Source organism: Symphalangus syndactylus, chromosome 19 (genome assembly GCF_028878055.3).
Source record: "Symphalangus syndactylus isolate Jambi chromosome 19, NHGRI_mSymSyn1-v2.1_pri, whole genome shotgun sequence".
In the NCBI taxonomy this organism is placed as follows: Eukaryota; Metazoa; Chordata; class Mammalia; order Primates; family Hylobatidae; genus Symphalangus; species Symphalangus syndactylus.
Genome location: NC_072434.2, coordinates 42553328 through 42572037, shown reverse-complemented (window position 1 = coordinate 42572037; position 18710 = coordinate 42553328). Strand labels below are relative to the sequence as shown.

General features: G+C 41.1%; 1 protein-coding gene and 1 pseudogene across 7 annotated transcripts in view; both read right to left on the bottom strand.

Moving 5' to 3' along the window:
- Window positions 1-18710, bottom strand: part of SCP2 (sterol carrier protein 2) — a 132134-nt gene that overhangs the window by 43839 nt on the left and 69585 nt on the right. For 6 of the 7 annotated variants that reach the window (XM_055235250.2, XM_063613848.1, XM_055235247.2 and 3 more), the window contains one exon: window positions 17000-17107. In XM_055235250.2, the coding sequence (XP_055091225.1) occupies window positions 17000-17107 (108 nt within the window). Of the gene's footprint in view, window positions 1-5267; window positions 5384-16999; window positions 17108-18710 lie in introns of those variants that run through there. The other variant, XM_055235252.2, reaches the window with a different exon arrangement.
- Window positions 8614-14443, bottom strand: LOC129458880 (tubulin beta chain-like; annotated as a pseudogene).

Here is an 18710-nt window from a genome sequence, read left to right as displayed (position 1 = left end):
AAATGGCCACAAGAGAAAGCAGGAAAGATCTAAAATTGACACCCTAACATCACAATTAAAAGAACTAGAAAAGCAAGAGCAAACACATTCAAAAGCTAGCAGAAGGCAAGAAATAACTAAGATCAGAGCAAAACTGAAGGAGATAGAGACACAAAAAAACCCTTCAAAAAATCAATGAATCCAGGAGCTAGTTTTTTGAAGAGATCAACAAAATTGATAGACAGCTAGCAAGACTAATAAAGAAGAAAAGAGAGAAGAATCAAATAGACGCAATAAAAAATGATAAAGGGGATATCATCACCGATTCCACAGAAATACAAACTACCATCAGAGAATACTATAAACACCTCTACTCAAATAAACTAGAAAATCTAGAAGAAATGGATAAATTCCTGGACACATACAGCTTAGTTTGGCTGGATATGAAATTCTGGGTTGAAAATTCTTTTCTTTAAGAACGTTGAATATTGGCCCCCACTCTCTTCTGGCTTGTGGAGTTTCTGCCAAGAGATCCGCTGTTAGTCTGATGGGCTTCCCTTTGTGGGCAACTCGACCTTTCTCTGTGGCTGCCCTTAATATTTTTTCCTTCATTTCAACTTTAGTGAATCTGACAATTATGTGTCTTGGAGCTGCTCTTCTCGAGGAGTATCTTTGTGGCGTTCTCTGTATTTCCTGAATTTGAATGTTGGCCTGCCTAGCTAGGTTGGGGAAGTTCTCCTGGATAATATCCTGAAGAGTGTTTTCCAACTTGGTTCCATTCTCCCCGTCACTTTCAGGTACACCAATCAGACGTAGATTTGGTCTTTTCACATAGTCCCATATTTCTTGGAAGCTTTGTTCGTTTCTTTTTATTCTTTTTTCTCTTAACTTCTCTTCTCACTTCATTTCATTCATTTGATCTTCAATCACTGATATCCTTTCTTCCACTTGATCAAATCAGCTACTGAAGCTTGTGCATGTGTCACATAGTTCTCGTGCCATGGTTTTCAGCTCCATCAGGTCATTTAAGGTCTTCTCTATGCTGTTTATTCTAGTTAGCCATTTGTCTAATCTTTTTTCAAGGTTTTTAGCTTCTTTGTGATGGGTCTGAACGTCCTCCTTTAGCTCGGAGAAGTTTGTTACTACCGATCGTCTGAAGCCTTCTTCTCTCAACTCGTCAAAGTCATTCTCTGTCCAGCTTTGTTCCATTGCTGGTGAGGAGCTGTGCTCCTTTGGAGGGAAGAGGCGCTCTGATTTTTAGAATTTTCAGCTTTTCTGCTCTGGTTTCTCCCCATCTTTGTGGTTTTATCTACCTTTGGTCTTTGATGATGGTGACGTACAGATGGGGTTTTGGTGTGGATGTCCTTTCTGTTTGTTAATTTTCCTTCTAACAGTCAGGACCCTCAACTGCAGGTCTGTTGGAGTTTGCTGGAGGTCCACTCCAGACCCCGTTTGCCTGGGTATCACCAGCGGAGGCTGCAGAACAGCAAATATTGCAGAATGGCAAATGTTGCTGCCTGATCCTTCCCTTGGACGCATCATCTCAGAGGGGCACCCGGCTGTATGAGGTGTCGGTCAGCCCTTACTGGGGCTACCTACTGGGAGGTGTCTCCCAGGTAGGTTACTCAGGGGTCAGGGACGCACTTGAGGCAGTCTGTTCGTTCTCAGATCTCAAACTCCGTGCTGGGAGAACCACTACTCTCCTCAAAGCTGTCAGAAAGGGACGTTTAAGTCTGCAGAAGTTTCTGCTGCCTTTTGTTCAGCTATGCCCTGCCCCCAGAGGTGGAGTCTACAGAGGCAGGCAGGCCTCGTTGAGCTGCGGTGGGCTCCACCCAGTTCAAGCTTCCCGACCACTTTGTTTACCTACTCAAGCCTCAGCAATGGCGGACACCCCTCCCCAAGCCTCGCTGCCGCCTTGCAGTTTGATCTCAGACTGCTGTGCTAGCAGCGAGCGAGGCTCCATGGGTGTGGGACCCTCCAAGCCAGGCGTGGGATATGATCTCCTGGTGTGCCGTTTGCTAAGACCGTTGGAAAAGCGCAGTATTAGGGTGGGAGTGTCCCGATTTTCCAGGTACCATCTGTCACGGCTTCCCTTGGCTAGGAAAGGGAATTCCCCGACCCCTTGTACTTCCCGGGTGAGGCAATGCCCTGCCCTGCTTCAGCTCACACTCTGTGGACTGCACCCACTCTCCAACAAGCCCCAGTGAGATGAACCTGGTACCTCAGTTGGAAATGCAGAAATCACCCATCTTCTGCATCACTCACGCTGGGAGCTGTAGACTGGAGCTGCTCCTATTTGGCCATCTTGGAACCTTCTTAAGGGCGGGGAGGGTATATTGTACAAAGGACATTCACAAGGGCGGGCGAACATCACAAAGTAGACTATCGCAAGGGTGAGGAGGATGTATTGTCACAAAGTCAATTGATCAGTTAGAGTGGGGCAGGAACAGATCACAATGGTGGCATGTCATCAGTTAAGGCAGGAACAGACTATTTTCACTTCTTTTGTGGATCTTCAGCTGCTTCAGGCCATCTGGATGTATACGTGCAGGTCACAGAGGATATGATGGCTTAGTTTGGGCTCAGAGGCCTGACAAAATTACCTATCACATGTAAAATATATTTCAAAAACAAAAGTAAAATACAGTAGTGCCCTCACATCCATGGTTTCACTTTCCAGTTTCAGTTACCCTCAGCCGATTACAGTCTAAAAATATTGAATAGAAAATGCCAGAAATAAACAATTCATAAGTTTTAAGTTGCATGCTGTTCTGAGTAGCATGATAAAATCTCGCACCATTCAGCTCCATCCCACCTGGGATGTGAATCATCCCTTTGCCCAGCATATCCAAGTGGTACATCCTACCCACCCATTAGTCAGTTAGTAGCTATCTTTGTTATTAGAACGACTGTGATGGGTATTGCAGTGCTCGTGTTCAAGTCATCCTTAGTTTACTTAATGATGGCCCCAAAGCACAAGAGGAGTGAAGTGGCGATTCAGATGTGCATACAAGTGCTTCCTTTAAGTGAAAAGGTGGAAGTTCCCAACTTTAAGGGAAAAAAATGATATGCTGAGGTTGCTAAGATCTACGGTAACAATGAATCTTCTACCCGTGAAATTGTGAAGAAAGAAAAAGGGGCCAGGTGTGGTGACTCACGCCTGTAATCCCAGCTTTTGGGGAGGCCGAGGAGAGAGGACCGCTTGAGCCCAGGACTTTGAGACCAGCCTGGGAAGCATAGGGAGACCCCACCTCTACAAAAGAAAAAATAAAATAAAATTAGCTGGGCATAATGGTATGCACCTGTGGTCCCAGCTACTTGGGAGACTGAGGTGGGAGGATCACTTGAGCCCAAGAAGTAGAGACTGCAGTGAGCATGTTTGCACCATGTTTGCACTGCACTTCAGCCTGGGCAACAGGGGAAGACTCTACCTCAAAAAAAAAAAAGAAGGCATGACAGCTCATGCCTATAATCTCAGCACTTTGGAAGGCCAACATGGGCGGATCGCTTTAGCCCAGGAGTTTGAGACCAGCCTAGGCAGCATGGCAAAAGCCCATCTCTACCAAAAATGTAAAAAATTAGCCAGTATGAAGGTGTGTGCCTGTAGTCCCAACTACTTGGGAGACTGAGATAGGAGAATCATTTGAGCCCAAGAAATCGAGGCTACAACGAGCTGTGATCATGCCACTGCACTCCAGCCAGAGCAACAGAGCAAAACCCTGATTTCAAAAATTAAAAAAAGAAATAGAAATAGAAATTCAGGGCTTTCTCCTAGTTATCTCTAGCTAGCAACAGGTATCTAGAGTAGACACCGTCTCCTGGGCTCCATTTGTCCTGGCACAGAGTTTAATGATAAAATTTACCTCTCCTCACATTGCAGTGGTAAAAATGCAAAACTCTGGGCAATGGAAATAAGGATGGGTAGCCTGGAGGATATGCTGAAAGGTAAAATAGAAACTTTGGTGAAAAGCTAATCAGCCCTTACTGACTTGCTGGCTTTTTAAGAGCTTATATTGGATTTAGGTCTTACCAGTCATTGTCCTAGGATTTATTTTGGCAACCTCTTACAGAGTAGACAAGCTAAGCCATGGCTTGATTTGAAAATGCTAGGTCCCTTGGCTAAAATTCCACTTATTCTCACATCATTTTCACCCAAATTCTTAAGACCTGAGAAGTTTATAATGCCTTTAAAAGTACTGAAACATGTAAACAAAAATCACAGGATAGAATAATAATATACGTGTCATTAAAAACATCAAGAATTATGTGAATGCAGAAAAAGAAATAATTACTTCCCATAGGAGATCAGAGAATCTTACAATAGAATTGAAAAGGATCTATGAATTCATCAAATCCAAGGCCCAACAGATGGGCAAACTTCTCCTTACAACATTCCTATCAAGTTGTTACATGTATTTTTTGTGCACAGCCTCTGTGACAGGTAAACGCATGCTCTCAGGAGGCAACCTATTCCATTTTTGAGAAGCCATGTTAGAAAGTTCTGTCTTGTATCCGGCCAAAATCTAACTTCCAATGAATTCTTCCTAATGATCCTAATTCTTCCCACATTAAACAAATGTATTCCCTTTGCTCCATGCCACGTTCTAGATGTTAAAGGAGCAATAATATATTCAACTATCCCTTTAAATATGCAATGTATTGCGCACCGTTCAAGGTAGAGAGACAAATGAAATATGCATCCTGACTTCATAGGCTGTTAAATAGGGAAGTTTTTTTTTCTCTTTCTTTTCTTTTTTTTTTTTTTTTTTTTGAGACAGAGTCTTGCTCTGTCGCCCAGGCTGGAGTGCAGTGGCGCAATCTCGGCTCACTGCATGCTCTGCCGCCTCCCAGGTTCACGCCATTCTCCTGCCTCAGCCTCCCGAGTAGCTGGGACTACAGGTGCCTGCCACCACACCCAGCTAATTTTTTGTATTTTTAGTAGAGACGGGGTTTCACCATGTTAGCCAGGATGGTCTCGATCTCCTGACCTCATGATCTGCCCGTCTTGACCTCCCAAAGTGCTGGGATTACAGGCATGAGCCACCACACCCGGCCTAAATAGGGAAGTTTTTTTAAACCTTATAAATAATTATAATATATACTATGAGCATAAATGTCAAAAGAAAAGTACTGAGAAAGTATAGGAGTTCAGAAAAGGGAAAGATTAATTCAATCTATGGAAAGAATCAGTGAAACAAGAAAAGCTTCATAAGGTGGATAACATTTGAGAGAGCACTTGAAGATGTGCGTTTCCACTGAGGAAAGGACACTGAAGCACAGCATAATGGTTAAGACCCTGGAAGCTAGGAATACATAGCCTGCGTTTGAATCTTAGCTTTGCCGCTCTCTAGCTGGATGACTTCATACAAATCATTTAAACTCTCCATGCCTCTATTTTCTTCTTCTGTAAAACAGAAAAATTGATATGAAAATTGAATGCACTTGTACATGAAGTGTACTTAGAACAGTGTATTATTATTGGGAAAATAACAAAGGTAGAGTTTGTATAGGCAAGAAGGAATTAAACCTGTTTGGTAAAAGCAAACAGTTTGGTTTAAACGTGCTTCCTCTTTGTGCATCTCCTTCCCCAAAACTCAAGTAGATAGAAATGCTGGCAAAACACCAGGCATATGATGGGATTTAGCAAATCTTCGTGACCCTGCCATCCTCCTTTCCCTTTTTCCCCTCTTCATACTTCTGCTTTGTGCTTCCCCTACAGCACATTCTGCCTTGTATTATAATTACTTATTTAAATGTATAAGTATTTGTGTTCTTGTATTATCTGCCTCTTACACACTTCCTGAGGCTAGTAGTTACCTTGTATATCCTAACCCTAGCCCTCAAATCTGGCTATGCATGAGAAGCTCTGGGGGAACTTTAAAAAAATATAAATTGTTTAGGACCAACCCAGACCCAAGAAAATGTCTAAGGGTAGGACAGGAACATATATATATATATATTTTATTTATATATATATATATATTATATAGAGAACATATACAATATATATAATAGAACATACATAATTATATATAATATATAGGACATATATAATATATATATTATATATAGAACATATATTTTTTATATATATATATATATAATTTTTTTTTTTTGGAGACAAGGTCTGGCTCTACCACACAGGTTGGAGTGTAGTGGCATGATCTCAGCTCACTGCAACTTCTGCCTACTGGGCTCAAGCTATCCTCCCACCTCAGGCTCCCGAGTAGCTGGGACTACAGGTATGCACCATCACGCCTGGCTAATTTTTGCATTTTTTGTAGAGACAGGGTTTCACCATCTTGCCCAGGTTGGTCTCGAACTCCTGAGCTCAAGCGATCTGCCCGCCTCAGCCTCCCAAAATGCTGACATTATAGGCATAAGCCACCACACTCAGGCAGGAACATAGACTTTTAAAAGCTTCAGGAGGCTCCGAATTGGTCTATGAGTAGACCTCGTATTTCACAGCCCTACAGTACCTAATGATGAGGTGGGTGCACAATAAGTCACTACTGAACTGATGTTGACTGAATAACAGAAGATCAGGACCTAACACTAGGTTGAAGCCTACTGGAAAGGCACAGAGGCCTTTCTTAAAGGCCTAAAAGGCCATGCTGAACTACGACAAAAGGCCAAACTAAAAAAACCCACTTCTAGCTTCAAAGTAATCAATAATCCTTTGTCAGGAGCTTTATCTCAAAGGCACTTTCATGTCCTTTCAGTAGATTACAGACATTAATATGGATTTTTTAAAAAGTAGAGATAGCTAAGAATAAACTAAAGCCAAATTTTACTTATTCTTTTTTTTTTTTTTGGTAGAAACCAGGGTCTCGCTTTGTTGCCCTGGCTGGTCTCGAACTCCTGGCTTCAAGCTATCCTCTTGCCTTGGCCTCCCAATGTGCCGGGATTATGGGCATGAGCCACCATGTCCAACCTTTATTCATTTAAAACAAGTGATCAGGCTGGGTGTGACAGCTCACGCCTGTAATCCCAGTACTTTGGAAGGTGGATCACTTGAGGTCAGTAGTTTGAGGCCAGCCTGGCCAACATGGTGAAACCCCATCTCTACTAAAAATACAAAAATTAGCCGGACGTGGTGATGGGTCCCTGTAATCCCAGCTACTCCAGAGGTTGAGGCAGAAGAATCACTTGAACCTGGGAGGCGGAGGTTGCAGTGAGCTGAGATCATACCACTGTACTCCAGCCTGGGCAACAGAGTAAGACTCTGTCTCAAAAAAAAAAAAAAAAAAAAAAAAAAAAGTGTTCAGTAGGTGTTGGACAGTATATGTAAAAGCACTTTGAAAACTGGAAGAAAATACGACATTATTACCTGAACACTAATGTGTTTTTTGTCATACGATCACTGCAAAGTAATCAAAAAAAGTTCAAGTTTAATGTAATTTTCCTGAATGGAAATCTAAAAGGAATTAATGTTTTTAAACTAACAATGAACAAAAGAATACTTAATTCGAATGCTGAAAAGTACAATTTTCTTCTATTATTGAGACTGTTATGGCAGCTAGAAACTTTCATCCAGATCTAAACAAAATCAGAAACCAGTATCACGAAGCTTTAACTTTTAAAGCTAATTCCCCAATACTGAGTTCCCAACCAAAGTAGCACTGTCTTACAATTGAATTAATACCATTTACAGAAGAGAATCTTACACTCTCATCACGAGGCTTAACACATTTTGGAACTTCGCTTGACCATTTTCTGAACCTCTTAGAATCCTATTGCAGTTTGTTATCCAAGTAACTAGAGAAAAAATGTTTAAGCTACTCATAACTGTCATTGTGATATAAATTCAAGGAGTCTGAATTCTTTCTTGGGGCACATTACAGCTAATGGCCATGTGCCAAATTTACTTGAAATATATCCAAATCCTTAATATGCAGCAAGGAAACATTTACTTTTCAATAATTCCTCATCCCAATTCAGACTACATACTCAAATGTTAGAAAGGGTTATCAAAGGATACTGCAGGAAATGCGAGTCTCTCTTTGAATATTTAAAAATTGAGTAAATTCTATCTTCCTGGGGTGTTTTAGGTTACCTTTTCAGTACCCAGGGAAGAAAAACAGATGACCTGTCAAGACTGGCAAAATTTTTAACATTTGAGGAAAAAATCCAGTATTAACAAGACTGAAGGAAAAGAGGCACTCTCTTACTCTGCTGTTGGAAATATACACTGATACAATCTTTTCTGAAGAAAATTTGGCAATCTCCACTGATTTTTAAATGTATACTACCCTTTGACACAATGAGTCCACTGTTTGAAATTTATCCTCTGGATATACCTGCAAAAGTATGGAAAGACATAGGTAGCTGGGACCACAGACATGCGCCACCACGCCTGACTAATTTTTGTATTTTTTGTAGAGATGGGGTTTCACCATGTTGCCCAGGCTGGTCTCAAACTCCTGGGCTCAAGCAATCCCCCTACCTCGGCCTCTTGGGTAGCTGGGACTACTGGTGCATGCTATTGCTCCCAGTTAATTTTTTAATATTTTGTAGAGACAAAGTCTTGCTTTGCTGCCCAGGCCGGTCTCAAATTCCTGGCTTCAAGCAATCCTCCCACCTCAGCCTCCCAAAGTGCTGGGATTACAAGCGTGAGCTACTGCACCTGGCCTTTTTGACAGTTACTCATATGGATCTCTCCTATGACCCAGAAATTTTGCTCCAAGTTATCAACCCAAGAGAAATAAAAGTATATGTCTCCAAATAGACTTTTATACAAACATTCATAGCAATTTTATTCATGCAGCCCTAAACAGGAAACAATTCAAATAGCCATCCACAGGACAATGGATAAGCAAACTGATATATTTCAACAATAGAATACTACTTGGCAATAAAAAAGAACTACTGATAAAAAGAAAAACTTGGATTAATTTTATAATCTGCTGAGTGAAAGAAGGCAAACACAAAAGAAAATATACATGTGCTGTATGATTCCATTTATATGAAGTTCTAGGATCAGCAAAACTAATCTACCATGAGAGAAGTCAAACATCTCAGCCTGGTGGTGGTGGAGAGTGAGAGAGAAGTGTTTCAGGGAGGCCAGAGGATTGACTGGAAATAGACAGGCTAGAACTTTTGGGGGTAATGAAAATGTTTTTGATCTTGTTTTGGCTGGTTGCTACCTGGATGTATATAATTTTCAAAAACAATTATCGATTTAAAGTGTATAATTCAGTAGTTTTTAGTGTATTCACAAAGTTGTGCAACTATCACCACAGTCAATTTTAGGACATTTTCATCATCTCAAAAAGAAACTCCAACCCTTTAGTTATCTCTCTCCTGTGTTCCCTAGTCCAAAGCAATCACTAATCTATTTTCTGTCTCTATGGATTTGCCTATTCTGGACATGTCATAAAAATGGAATTTAAAAATGTTTTCAAGGTTCATCTATATTGCAGCATATTTCAGTACCTCATTCCTTTCATGGCCAAAAAATATTCCATAGTATAAATATACCACATTTTGGCCGGACACAGTGGCTCCTGGGAGGCCGAGGCAGGCGGACCATTTGAGGTCAGGAGTTTGAGACCAGCCTGGCCAACATAATGAAACTCTGTCTCTACTAAAAATACAAAAATTAGCTGGGCATGGTGGCAGGTGTCTGTAATCCCACATACTCAGGAGGCTGAGGCAGGAGAATCACTTGAACCAGGGAGGCAGAGGTTGTAGTGAGCCAAGATCGCACCACTGCACTCTAGCCTCGGGGACAGAGTGAGACTGTCTGGAAAAAAATCTAAAAAAATAAAAATAAATATACCACATTTTGCTCATCAGTTGATGATAGACATCTGGCTTGTTTCCAGCTTTTGACTATTATGAATAATGCTGCTGTAAACACTCGTGTACACATTTTTGTGAGAACTGTGCATTTTTTTTTTCCAATTCCCATTTATTTTTGGCTCTTGGAGCAATGTCACATTTTCAATATGAAAAAAAGCAGCAAGTTCAAAATAGAAATCTGTAGTGTGGGACAGAACAAAACCAAGTGTAAGCGGGAAAAAAGCAACAGCAAAAGGAAGATAGGAGATGTTGCAAAGAAGATGGAGGAGGGTTCCCCTTTCCTCTGGGGAATGACTCAAACACTGATGTGACAGTATATACCATCCCACATAAAGTCAGGGATGTTAATCCTTTTTGGGGGTTAAGAAAAGGTGGAGATTAGGAGGGCATTTCTGGAGGCCTAGGCACCAAGGCTGATCTCTTTCCCCCCTTGATCTCTTTTTCTAATCAGGGGAAAGGGAGGAATTCAATATGTGAGAGAGGTAGAGTCAGAGAGGGAAAGATTCCACTTGACAAAGTGGGGAAGACCTCTCCAAAGGGCAGAGCTTGGAGGGAGACTGAAAATGGAGAAAATACTGCTAACACCTCCCTTGAAGCTGAGAAATGGAAAATGGAAATACCTGGAAATTATGACTTTAATAGCCTGGATTTCCCTCTCCAAAACTTTTAGGATGGAAAATCCCATCCCCTTCCTTGCAGTGACTTCTACCTGCCACCTTCTACCATCTTTCGCTTTGGGATTAGGATGGTGGCCATTATCCACATGGGCTTTCAAAACCCAGTTGGTTCTAAATGAGATCTGGATGAGACCCAGCTTCTTGGAAATTTTAAAAAGGAGGAAATATTAACTGGACAGATGGAAGGGATGGGCACCAGAAGGAAATACAGGGCCACCCAGAGTGGCAGAAACCTAGGCTTCCCAGAGTGGAAAGAGAAAGGAAACATTCAACAAACAAGTACTTATTGAGTGCCTACTACGTGCTAGGCACTGTTCTAGATCTAGATTTGTGTTTGAGGCAGCAAACACAAATTCTGAGGGAGAGAAAAGGGGCAGGTGAGTAAGATGGCTAAGGGAACTGAGAAGCCTGAGGCGGTGGGGGCTCTGCCTTAGGCCTCCTCTTCAGCCTCCTCACCAAAATCCTCCTCCTCTTCTGTGGTGGCATCCTGGTACTGCTGATACTCAGAGACAAGGTCGTTCATGTTGCTCTCAGCCTTGGTGAACTCTTATCTCACCCATGCCCTCGCCTGTGTACCAGTGGAGGAAGGCCTTCCAGGGGAACCTGGCAGTGAACTGCTCCAAGATGTGCCTGAAGAGCTCCTGGATGGCTGTGCTGTTGCCGATTAAGGTGACCGCCATCTTGAGGCCATGAGGTGGGATGTCACAGACAGCTGTCTTGATGTTGTTGGGGATCCATTCCACAAAGTAGCTGCTGTTCTGGTTCTGCACGTTGAGCATCTGCTCATGGACATCCATCCACAAAGACAGCAGCCACAGTGAGATATAAGCTGTAGCAGGGGTCACAGGCAGCCATTATGTTCTTGGCATCGAAATCCTGCTGGATGAGTTCAGGCACTGTGAAAGCTCGATGCTGCTGGCTTCCACAGCTGGTGAGAGGGCAAAGCCAGCCATGAAGTAGTGGAGACATGGCAAGGGCACAGTTTGACTGCCAACTTACGGAGGTCAGCATTGAGCTGGCCAGGGAAGTGGAGATAGGTGGTAACACTGCTTATGGTAGCTGAGACAAGGTGGTTCAAGTCCCCATAGTTTGGTGTGGTCAGCTTCAAAGTGAGGAAGTAGATGTCATAGAGGGCCTCGTTGTCAATGCAGTAGGTCTCATCTGTGTTCTCTACCGACTGATGGACGGAGAGGGTGATGTTGTAGGGCTGAACCATGGTGTCAGACACTTCGGGTGGAGGCACCACACTGAAGGTGTTCATCATGCAATCAGGGCACTCTTCTCGGATCTTGCTGATAAGCAGAGTACCCATTCCAGAGCCCATTGAGTGGGTCAGCTGGAAACCCTGCAGGCAGTCACACCTCTCTGCCTCCTCCTGCACCACATCTACAACTGAAGCAATCAGCTTGGCCCCTTCTATGTAGTGGCCTTTGGCCCAGTTGTTGCCTGCTCTAGACTGACCAAAAAACAAAGTTGTCTGGTTTAAGCACCTGGCCAAAAAGGCCTGAGCTAGCAGAGTCCACGGTCCCAGGTTCTAGATCCACCAGGATAGCACAAGGAACATATTTGCCATCTGTGGCTTCACTGTAGTACATGGAGACACAGTCCAGCTGCAGATCACTGTCCCGTGTTAGGTGCTGGTGGGGTCGATTTCACATTCATCACTGATCACATCCCAGCACTTGCCACACTGACTGGCCTGGATGTGCACGATTTCCCTCATGGTTAAAATTTATTTTAATTTTTTTGCTCACCTCAAGGTATGCATGGGGCAAGAAAATATGTAATTTTTTTTCTCTGCTAGTTGCAAGCTGAAAGGATGGAATGCACCCCAGAGGCTAGAGCAGCAAGGTGCAAACGCGGCAGCAGGAAGGTTCTGAGAGGCAGAACTGTGCATTTTATTGTATAAAAATTAGATCTAAATTTTAATAACAAATATAGATACGAAAAATTATATTGTTACTATAAAGCATGATTTCTGAGTATTTCAGTGGATGGCAGAACAAAAATATCTAATAATGGCAATCAAGCAAATTATAATAAAAACATGCTATTTCACAGGAGAAAAACGTTGTATGTCAACAAGAACAACTAAAATGAAATATCATATTCATCTCCTAATGAAACAGAGGTTTCCTAGATGAGTAAGGAAGCTGTCTGAAAGGAGGATTTAAGTCACTTCTTTACACACAAACTACAACATAACTCTTAAAGGCTTCAGTGACCATACCACAGGAATATTTATTATCATCCAGACATCTCCATGTCCCATTAGCAACAAAATCAACACTGAAGTATGATCTAATTCTTTTGAGGAATAAAGAAAACAGTTTAGTCTATTTACCAAAGGCAGAAAATAGTTTTAAAATAATGTCTGTGTAGCATTGGGCAAAACATTTATATACAGATACAGTACCTTGAGGGTGTCACACTAGAAAATAAATCTTCTTTACAAATTAAAGAACATTCTTTTCTAAAAATGGTTAAAAATTATTTTTCATACTGTGATAAAAACAAAAAGTTTGGGCTGGGCGCGTTGGCTCATGCCTGTAATCCCAGAACTTTGGGAGGCCGAGGCGGCCAGATCATAAGGTCAGGAGTTCAAGACCAGCCTCACCAACCTGGTGAAACCCCATCTCTACTAAAAATACAAAAATTAGCTGGGCGTGGTGGCACATGCCCGTAATCCCAGCTACTTGGGAGGCTGAGGCAGAAGAATCGCTTGAACCTGGGAGGCGGAGGTTGCAGTGAGCCAAGATTGCGCTACTGCACTCCAGGCTGGGCGACAGAGCAAGATTCCGTTTCAAGAAAAAATAAAAGAAAAAAAAACAAGAGGTTTATTACTGGCAAACAAACAAACAAGAACCAGTTTAGTAGATCCATCATGGCTCCCTTTTGTAGTTGGGAAGAAAATTCTGGAAGTTATTGTGTTCCTACCCTTTTTGGGGGACTCTACTATATACTTTACATACATATATTTCCTCATTTAATCCACAGAACAGCCTTATAAGGTAGGTACTATATTCCCATTCTATAGATAAGAAACTAGGATTAACTGGCTAAGCTACATACTAAAGAGAGTGAAAAGGCTAGGTTCAAACCCAAGACTTCATTCATACAGAACACATACCTATAATTCAGGTACATCCCTTACATATATATCACTTGCCATTCATAGCCACTATTTCTACAAGTGTACCTGCACTATTATTGCCACTTTCTCACTTATAATACTTTCTGAATCTCATCTGCTTCCATGCAAAACACTTCTTCAAAATTGCTCCAGGATTGCCAACGACTTTGTAACAGCCAAATCCGAAGGACACTTTTCATTCTTTATCTAACTTTTGTGGCCTGATCTCTTACTTTTGAAACACTCTCCTTCCTTGGATAACTGAGCATTCCCTCTCATTATTCTTAAATGGTTCTTCTTCTCCACCTATACCTTTAATTTTTTTTTTTTTTTTTTGAGATGGAGTCTCGCTCTGTCATCCAGGCTGGAATGCAGTGGCACGATCTCGGCTCAGCAAGCTCCGCTTCCCGGGTTCACACCATTCTCCTGCCTCAGCCTCCCAAGTAGCTGGGACTACAGGCACCCGCCACTGCGCCCAGCTAACTTTTTGTATTTTTAGTAGAGACGGTGTTTCACCACGTTAGCCAGGATGGTCTTGATCTCCTGACCTCATGATCCGCCCGCCTCAGCCTCCCGAAGTGCTGGGATTACAGGCATGAGCCACCGCGCCCGGCCCCTATACCTTTAATTTTGATGTCCACTAAAATTTAGGGTTTTATCCTTGATGTCTTGTGCTAGATTTATTTTCAACTCCAGAATTTCTATTTCTATTTTCTATAATTTCCTTGGTTTTTTGTTTTTTATTTTTATTTTTTTGTTTTTTTACACTCTGTTCCCCAGGCTGGAATGCTGGAATGCAGTGGCGCAATCACAGTTCACTGCAGCTTTAACCTCCTGGGCTCAAGTGATCCTCCTGCCTCAGTCTCCCAAGTAGCTGGGATGACAGGTGCACGCCACCACACTCAGCCAATTTTTTATTTTTAGTAGAAAGGAGGTCTCACTATGTTGCCTGGGCTAGTTTCGAACTCCTGGGCTCAATCCTCCCACTTTGGCCTCCCAAAGTGCTGGGATTACAGGTGTGACCCACTGTGCCTGGTTGTCTTTTTTATAATTTCCATTTATTCATATTCTCTACCTGGAGAAACACTGTTCTCATACTTTCCTTTAGTTCTTTATGTATGGTTTCCTTTAATATATTTAAAATAGCTAGTTAAAGTCTTTGTCTAGTAAGTCCAATGTTTTGGCTTCCTTGGGGATAGTTTCTATTGACTGCTTTTTTTCCTAGGTATATAGGTCACCCTTTATTGTTTATCTGCAAGTCTTTCTTTTTTTGTTGTTGAAAACTGGACATTTTAAATAATATAATGTAGCTTCTCTAAAAATCAATCAAATCCTCCTCTTTCCCAGTTTGTTGTTGTTGTTGCTGTTTATTGTTGTGGTTGTTTATTTAGTGACTTTTCCAAGCTAATTCTATGAAGTCTGTAATCTTTGTCCCACATGGCCACTGAATTTTCTCTTCCCTCAGCTACTGACTGGACAGAGATGTCCTTAAATGACTGAACTAAAAAGTCTCCTGGTCTTTACTGGACCTCTACCTGCATAATGTGGTACTCAGCCAGGCAGTTTACAATTCTACCTTAGCCTTTGCCTTTTGCTTGTGCAGAGCCCCACGTTCAGCCAGAGGTGAGCTTAGGACCTTCTCAGGTCTTTCCTGAGCATGCACACAACTCTGACCTTATATATGCTACTAGCCTTCTAGATTCTCAGGAACATATCAGATCTTTTCAAAGCCCTCTATGGACATCTTACTCCCCAACTTTTCCTTTTAAGTTTTTTGGTTATTTTGTTGTTTACCCCAATTGGCACCTGAGGTAGCTACTTTGTTGAACAGTTGTGGCTGATTTTTCTTAACAATTGCCTCTAGGGAAAATACTCTGCACTGGGTGAGTTTTCAGTGAGGTGAAATAAAGACAAAAGCTTTCAAGTGGGACACTGCCAGACAGGTCATATAATGACAGTTCTCTGAGGAAGGGGCTTTGAAAGAGCTCCAACTCTGTTCTGATTTGTTCAGTGCCAGCTAGGCTGCTAATTTTCACCATGACTGCAAGCTGTAGGTTTTCAAGGCTACAGTGGAGCTGCAGAAAGGGGGAGGTGTTAAGGCAGGTGAAAATGCCACAAAGCTTGTTGCTCTCACAGAGATTATGCTCTTTGTTGTTGTTTTAAGCACCCCCCACCTCCACTCCCAACAGATTGTTGTAAATCTGGTTAATTTTTAAAGTTATGGAAAAAGTTGATCTTGACAATTTTTGCCAGTGTTCTCCAAACTTTTATAAAGGACAGGATTTTTGGATGTTGTTATTTTGCCACTTCCCATAACATCACTGATCATCCCCATCATTTTTAGGTTTCTTTGAAAGATATTAGATTGTTTAAAGCAACAATAATAATAGTATATCATGGGGGTTATAATATACTTAGGAGTAACTGTATGGAAACAATAACACAAAAGATAGGAGAAGGTAAATAGATAGGCAGCTGTAACAGTCTTACATTATATGCAAAATGGCATAACACTACTTGAAGGTAGACTGTGATATATTAAAAATGCATGTTGTGGCCACGTGTGGCCCATGCCGGTAATCCCAGCACTCTGGGAGGCCGAGGCAGGTGAATCATTTGAGGTCAGGAGTTCACGACCAGCCTGGCCAACATGGTGAAACCCCATCTCTACTAAAAAAAAAAATACAAAAATTAGCTGGGCATAGTGGCACAAGCCTGTAGCCCCAGCTACTCAGGAGGCTGAGGCAGGAGAGTGGCTTGAACCCGGGAGGCAGGGGTTGCAGTGAGCAGAAATTGTGCCACTTCTTTCCAGCCTGGGCAACAGAGACTCCATCTCAAAAAAAGAAAAGGAAAGAAAAGAAAGAAAGAAAAAAGGAATTGCATGGTGAGGTTTGGGCTTAATTTTTTATTTAAAAAAAAAAGAAACTGCATTGTACATGTTTGTCATTTTATAATTAAGGAATTAAAAGTTAAAGTGATTGACTGATAAAAATAGTTTCACACGGCCGGCCAGTCAACAGCAGAGCCATAGTAAAATTCTTACTTTATAAATTCTAGTCCAGTTGTTTCAAGAGAAAATAATTTCCATGCAATGTCAACCATGTATACAACTACATATAAATAACATGCTCGTTTCAAATGATTCTTATTTAGCAGATCTAGTAAGATCTCTATTTGGAAACATCCTGAATTTAGTTTTAATTAATTCAAATTCTCATCAATTAATGAAGATTATTTAAGTGTGCTCTACTTAATGGAACATCAAAAATATTGCAATTAAACAATCATTTAAAGCACCAGCTACCAAGTTCAGGGAATATAATCTTTCATTCAAATGAAAGACTAACTCGTTCACATTTAAGGAAAAAATGATTTAAAAATGTATGAAATCTGTATGTAGCATTACCTGTAGCGCCTAGTGGGTGTCCCTTTGAAATCAGTCCACCACTAGGATTTATGACCCACTTTCCTCCATATGTATTATCTCCTCTATCAACCAGCGTTGCACCTTGTCCTATAGAAGAAAAAATAATATTCACAAATGTTAATATTAACAATAGAACAAATGATATGCTTTTAAATTCCAAGAATTTCTTGGAGCAAATATTTCTTAACAGTTCAAACTAACAACAATTTGACACAAGCACTTTTAAAAGTAATAAACACTTACATTTTCAGAACATTTCCTGTATGAAACAAAAGCTCCTATTAGTTCCTTAGAGCTCTCTGGCTTCCAAAATTGCTCTAAATATGATACAGATTCAGAGAACTAGGAGAATAGAACTGAAATGAATATAATGCTATAACTAAAATAACTGTCAGCTTTAAAAATGCATAATTTTGCCAAAATGTATTCTTTTCTGTTTTCATCTATACTGCTATATACTATATAAGTATTTTTAAGAAATATGGAAAAACAGGAGAAAAAAGGCACTTTCATAAAATGAGGAGAAATGTCTGAAAACACTGTTGAGCCACAAAAGTAAGGTTAAAGAAAAAATTACTTCACATGCTTGGTGGCTTCAATGTTCCTGTCAATTTCCTGGTCATTTGGTCATTCTTCCAGATGCTTAAGAAGTAAATAAAAATGTATGTAGTGTATAAAATTGTCTTCCACATCATATTTACGATAAAGTAATAAGATGTGGATGCTCCAAATAATGATAGTAATGATGGTGGCAATGCTGTCAAAGGTAGCTAATAGCTTTGAGCACTCACTCTGGGTCAGCTCTTGTTCTAATTATTTTCTGTATATATAGTCAGCATCCATGGGTTCTACATCATGGATTCAACCATCCACAAATCAAAAATATTCAGAAGAGGCTGGGCACCATGGCTGATGCCTGTAATCCCAGCGCTTTGGGAGGCAGAGGCAGGTAGATTACCTGAGGTCAGGAGTTTGAGACCAGCCTGGCCAACATGGTGAAACCCCATCTCTACTAAAAATACAAAAATTAGCCAGGCATGGTGGCGCACCCCTGTAATCCCAGGTACTTGGGAGGCTGACACAGGAGAATCGCTTGAACCTGGGAGGCAGAGGTTGCAATGAGCCAAGGTCGTGCCATTGCACTCCAGCCTGGGCGACAAGAGCAAAAGTCTGTCTCAAAAAAAAACAAAAAACAAAATATATATATATATGCAGAAGAAAAAAATTACAAAAAGCAAAACTTCAATTTGTATGTGCTGAGTACTACATTGAATCCATGTGAATGAAGTGATATGTAGTTATTATAGGTAATCTAGAGATTATTTAAAGTATACGGGAGGGTGTGCATAGGTTATATGCAAAAATTATGCCATTTTATATAAGCAACTTCCATGGATTTTGGCATCTGTGGGAGGTCTTAGAAAAAAAAACCCACAGATACTGAGAGATAACTATTTATAAAATTTAATATTCAATCCTATGAAGTAGGTGCTATCATTCTCATTTCCTAGATGAGAAAACAGACAGAGATATTAAGAAATCAAGCAAGGCAACAGCAAGAGATCTAGGATTAATACTCAGGGAGCCTGCTCTACAGCCGTGTTCTCAGCTAATATATTATACTGCCTTCAAAAACGAAAGTTCCTCTGTTGGTAAAATGAAATACACTAATTACAGGATTTTAGATGAC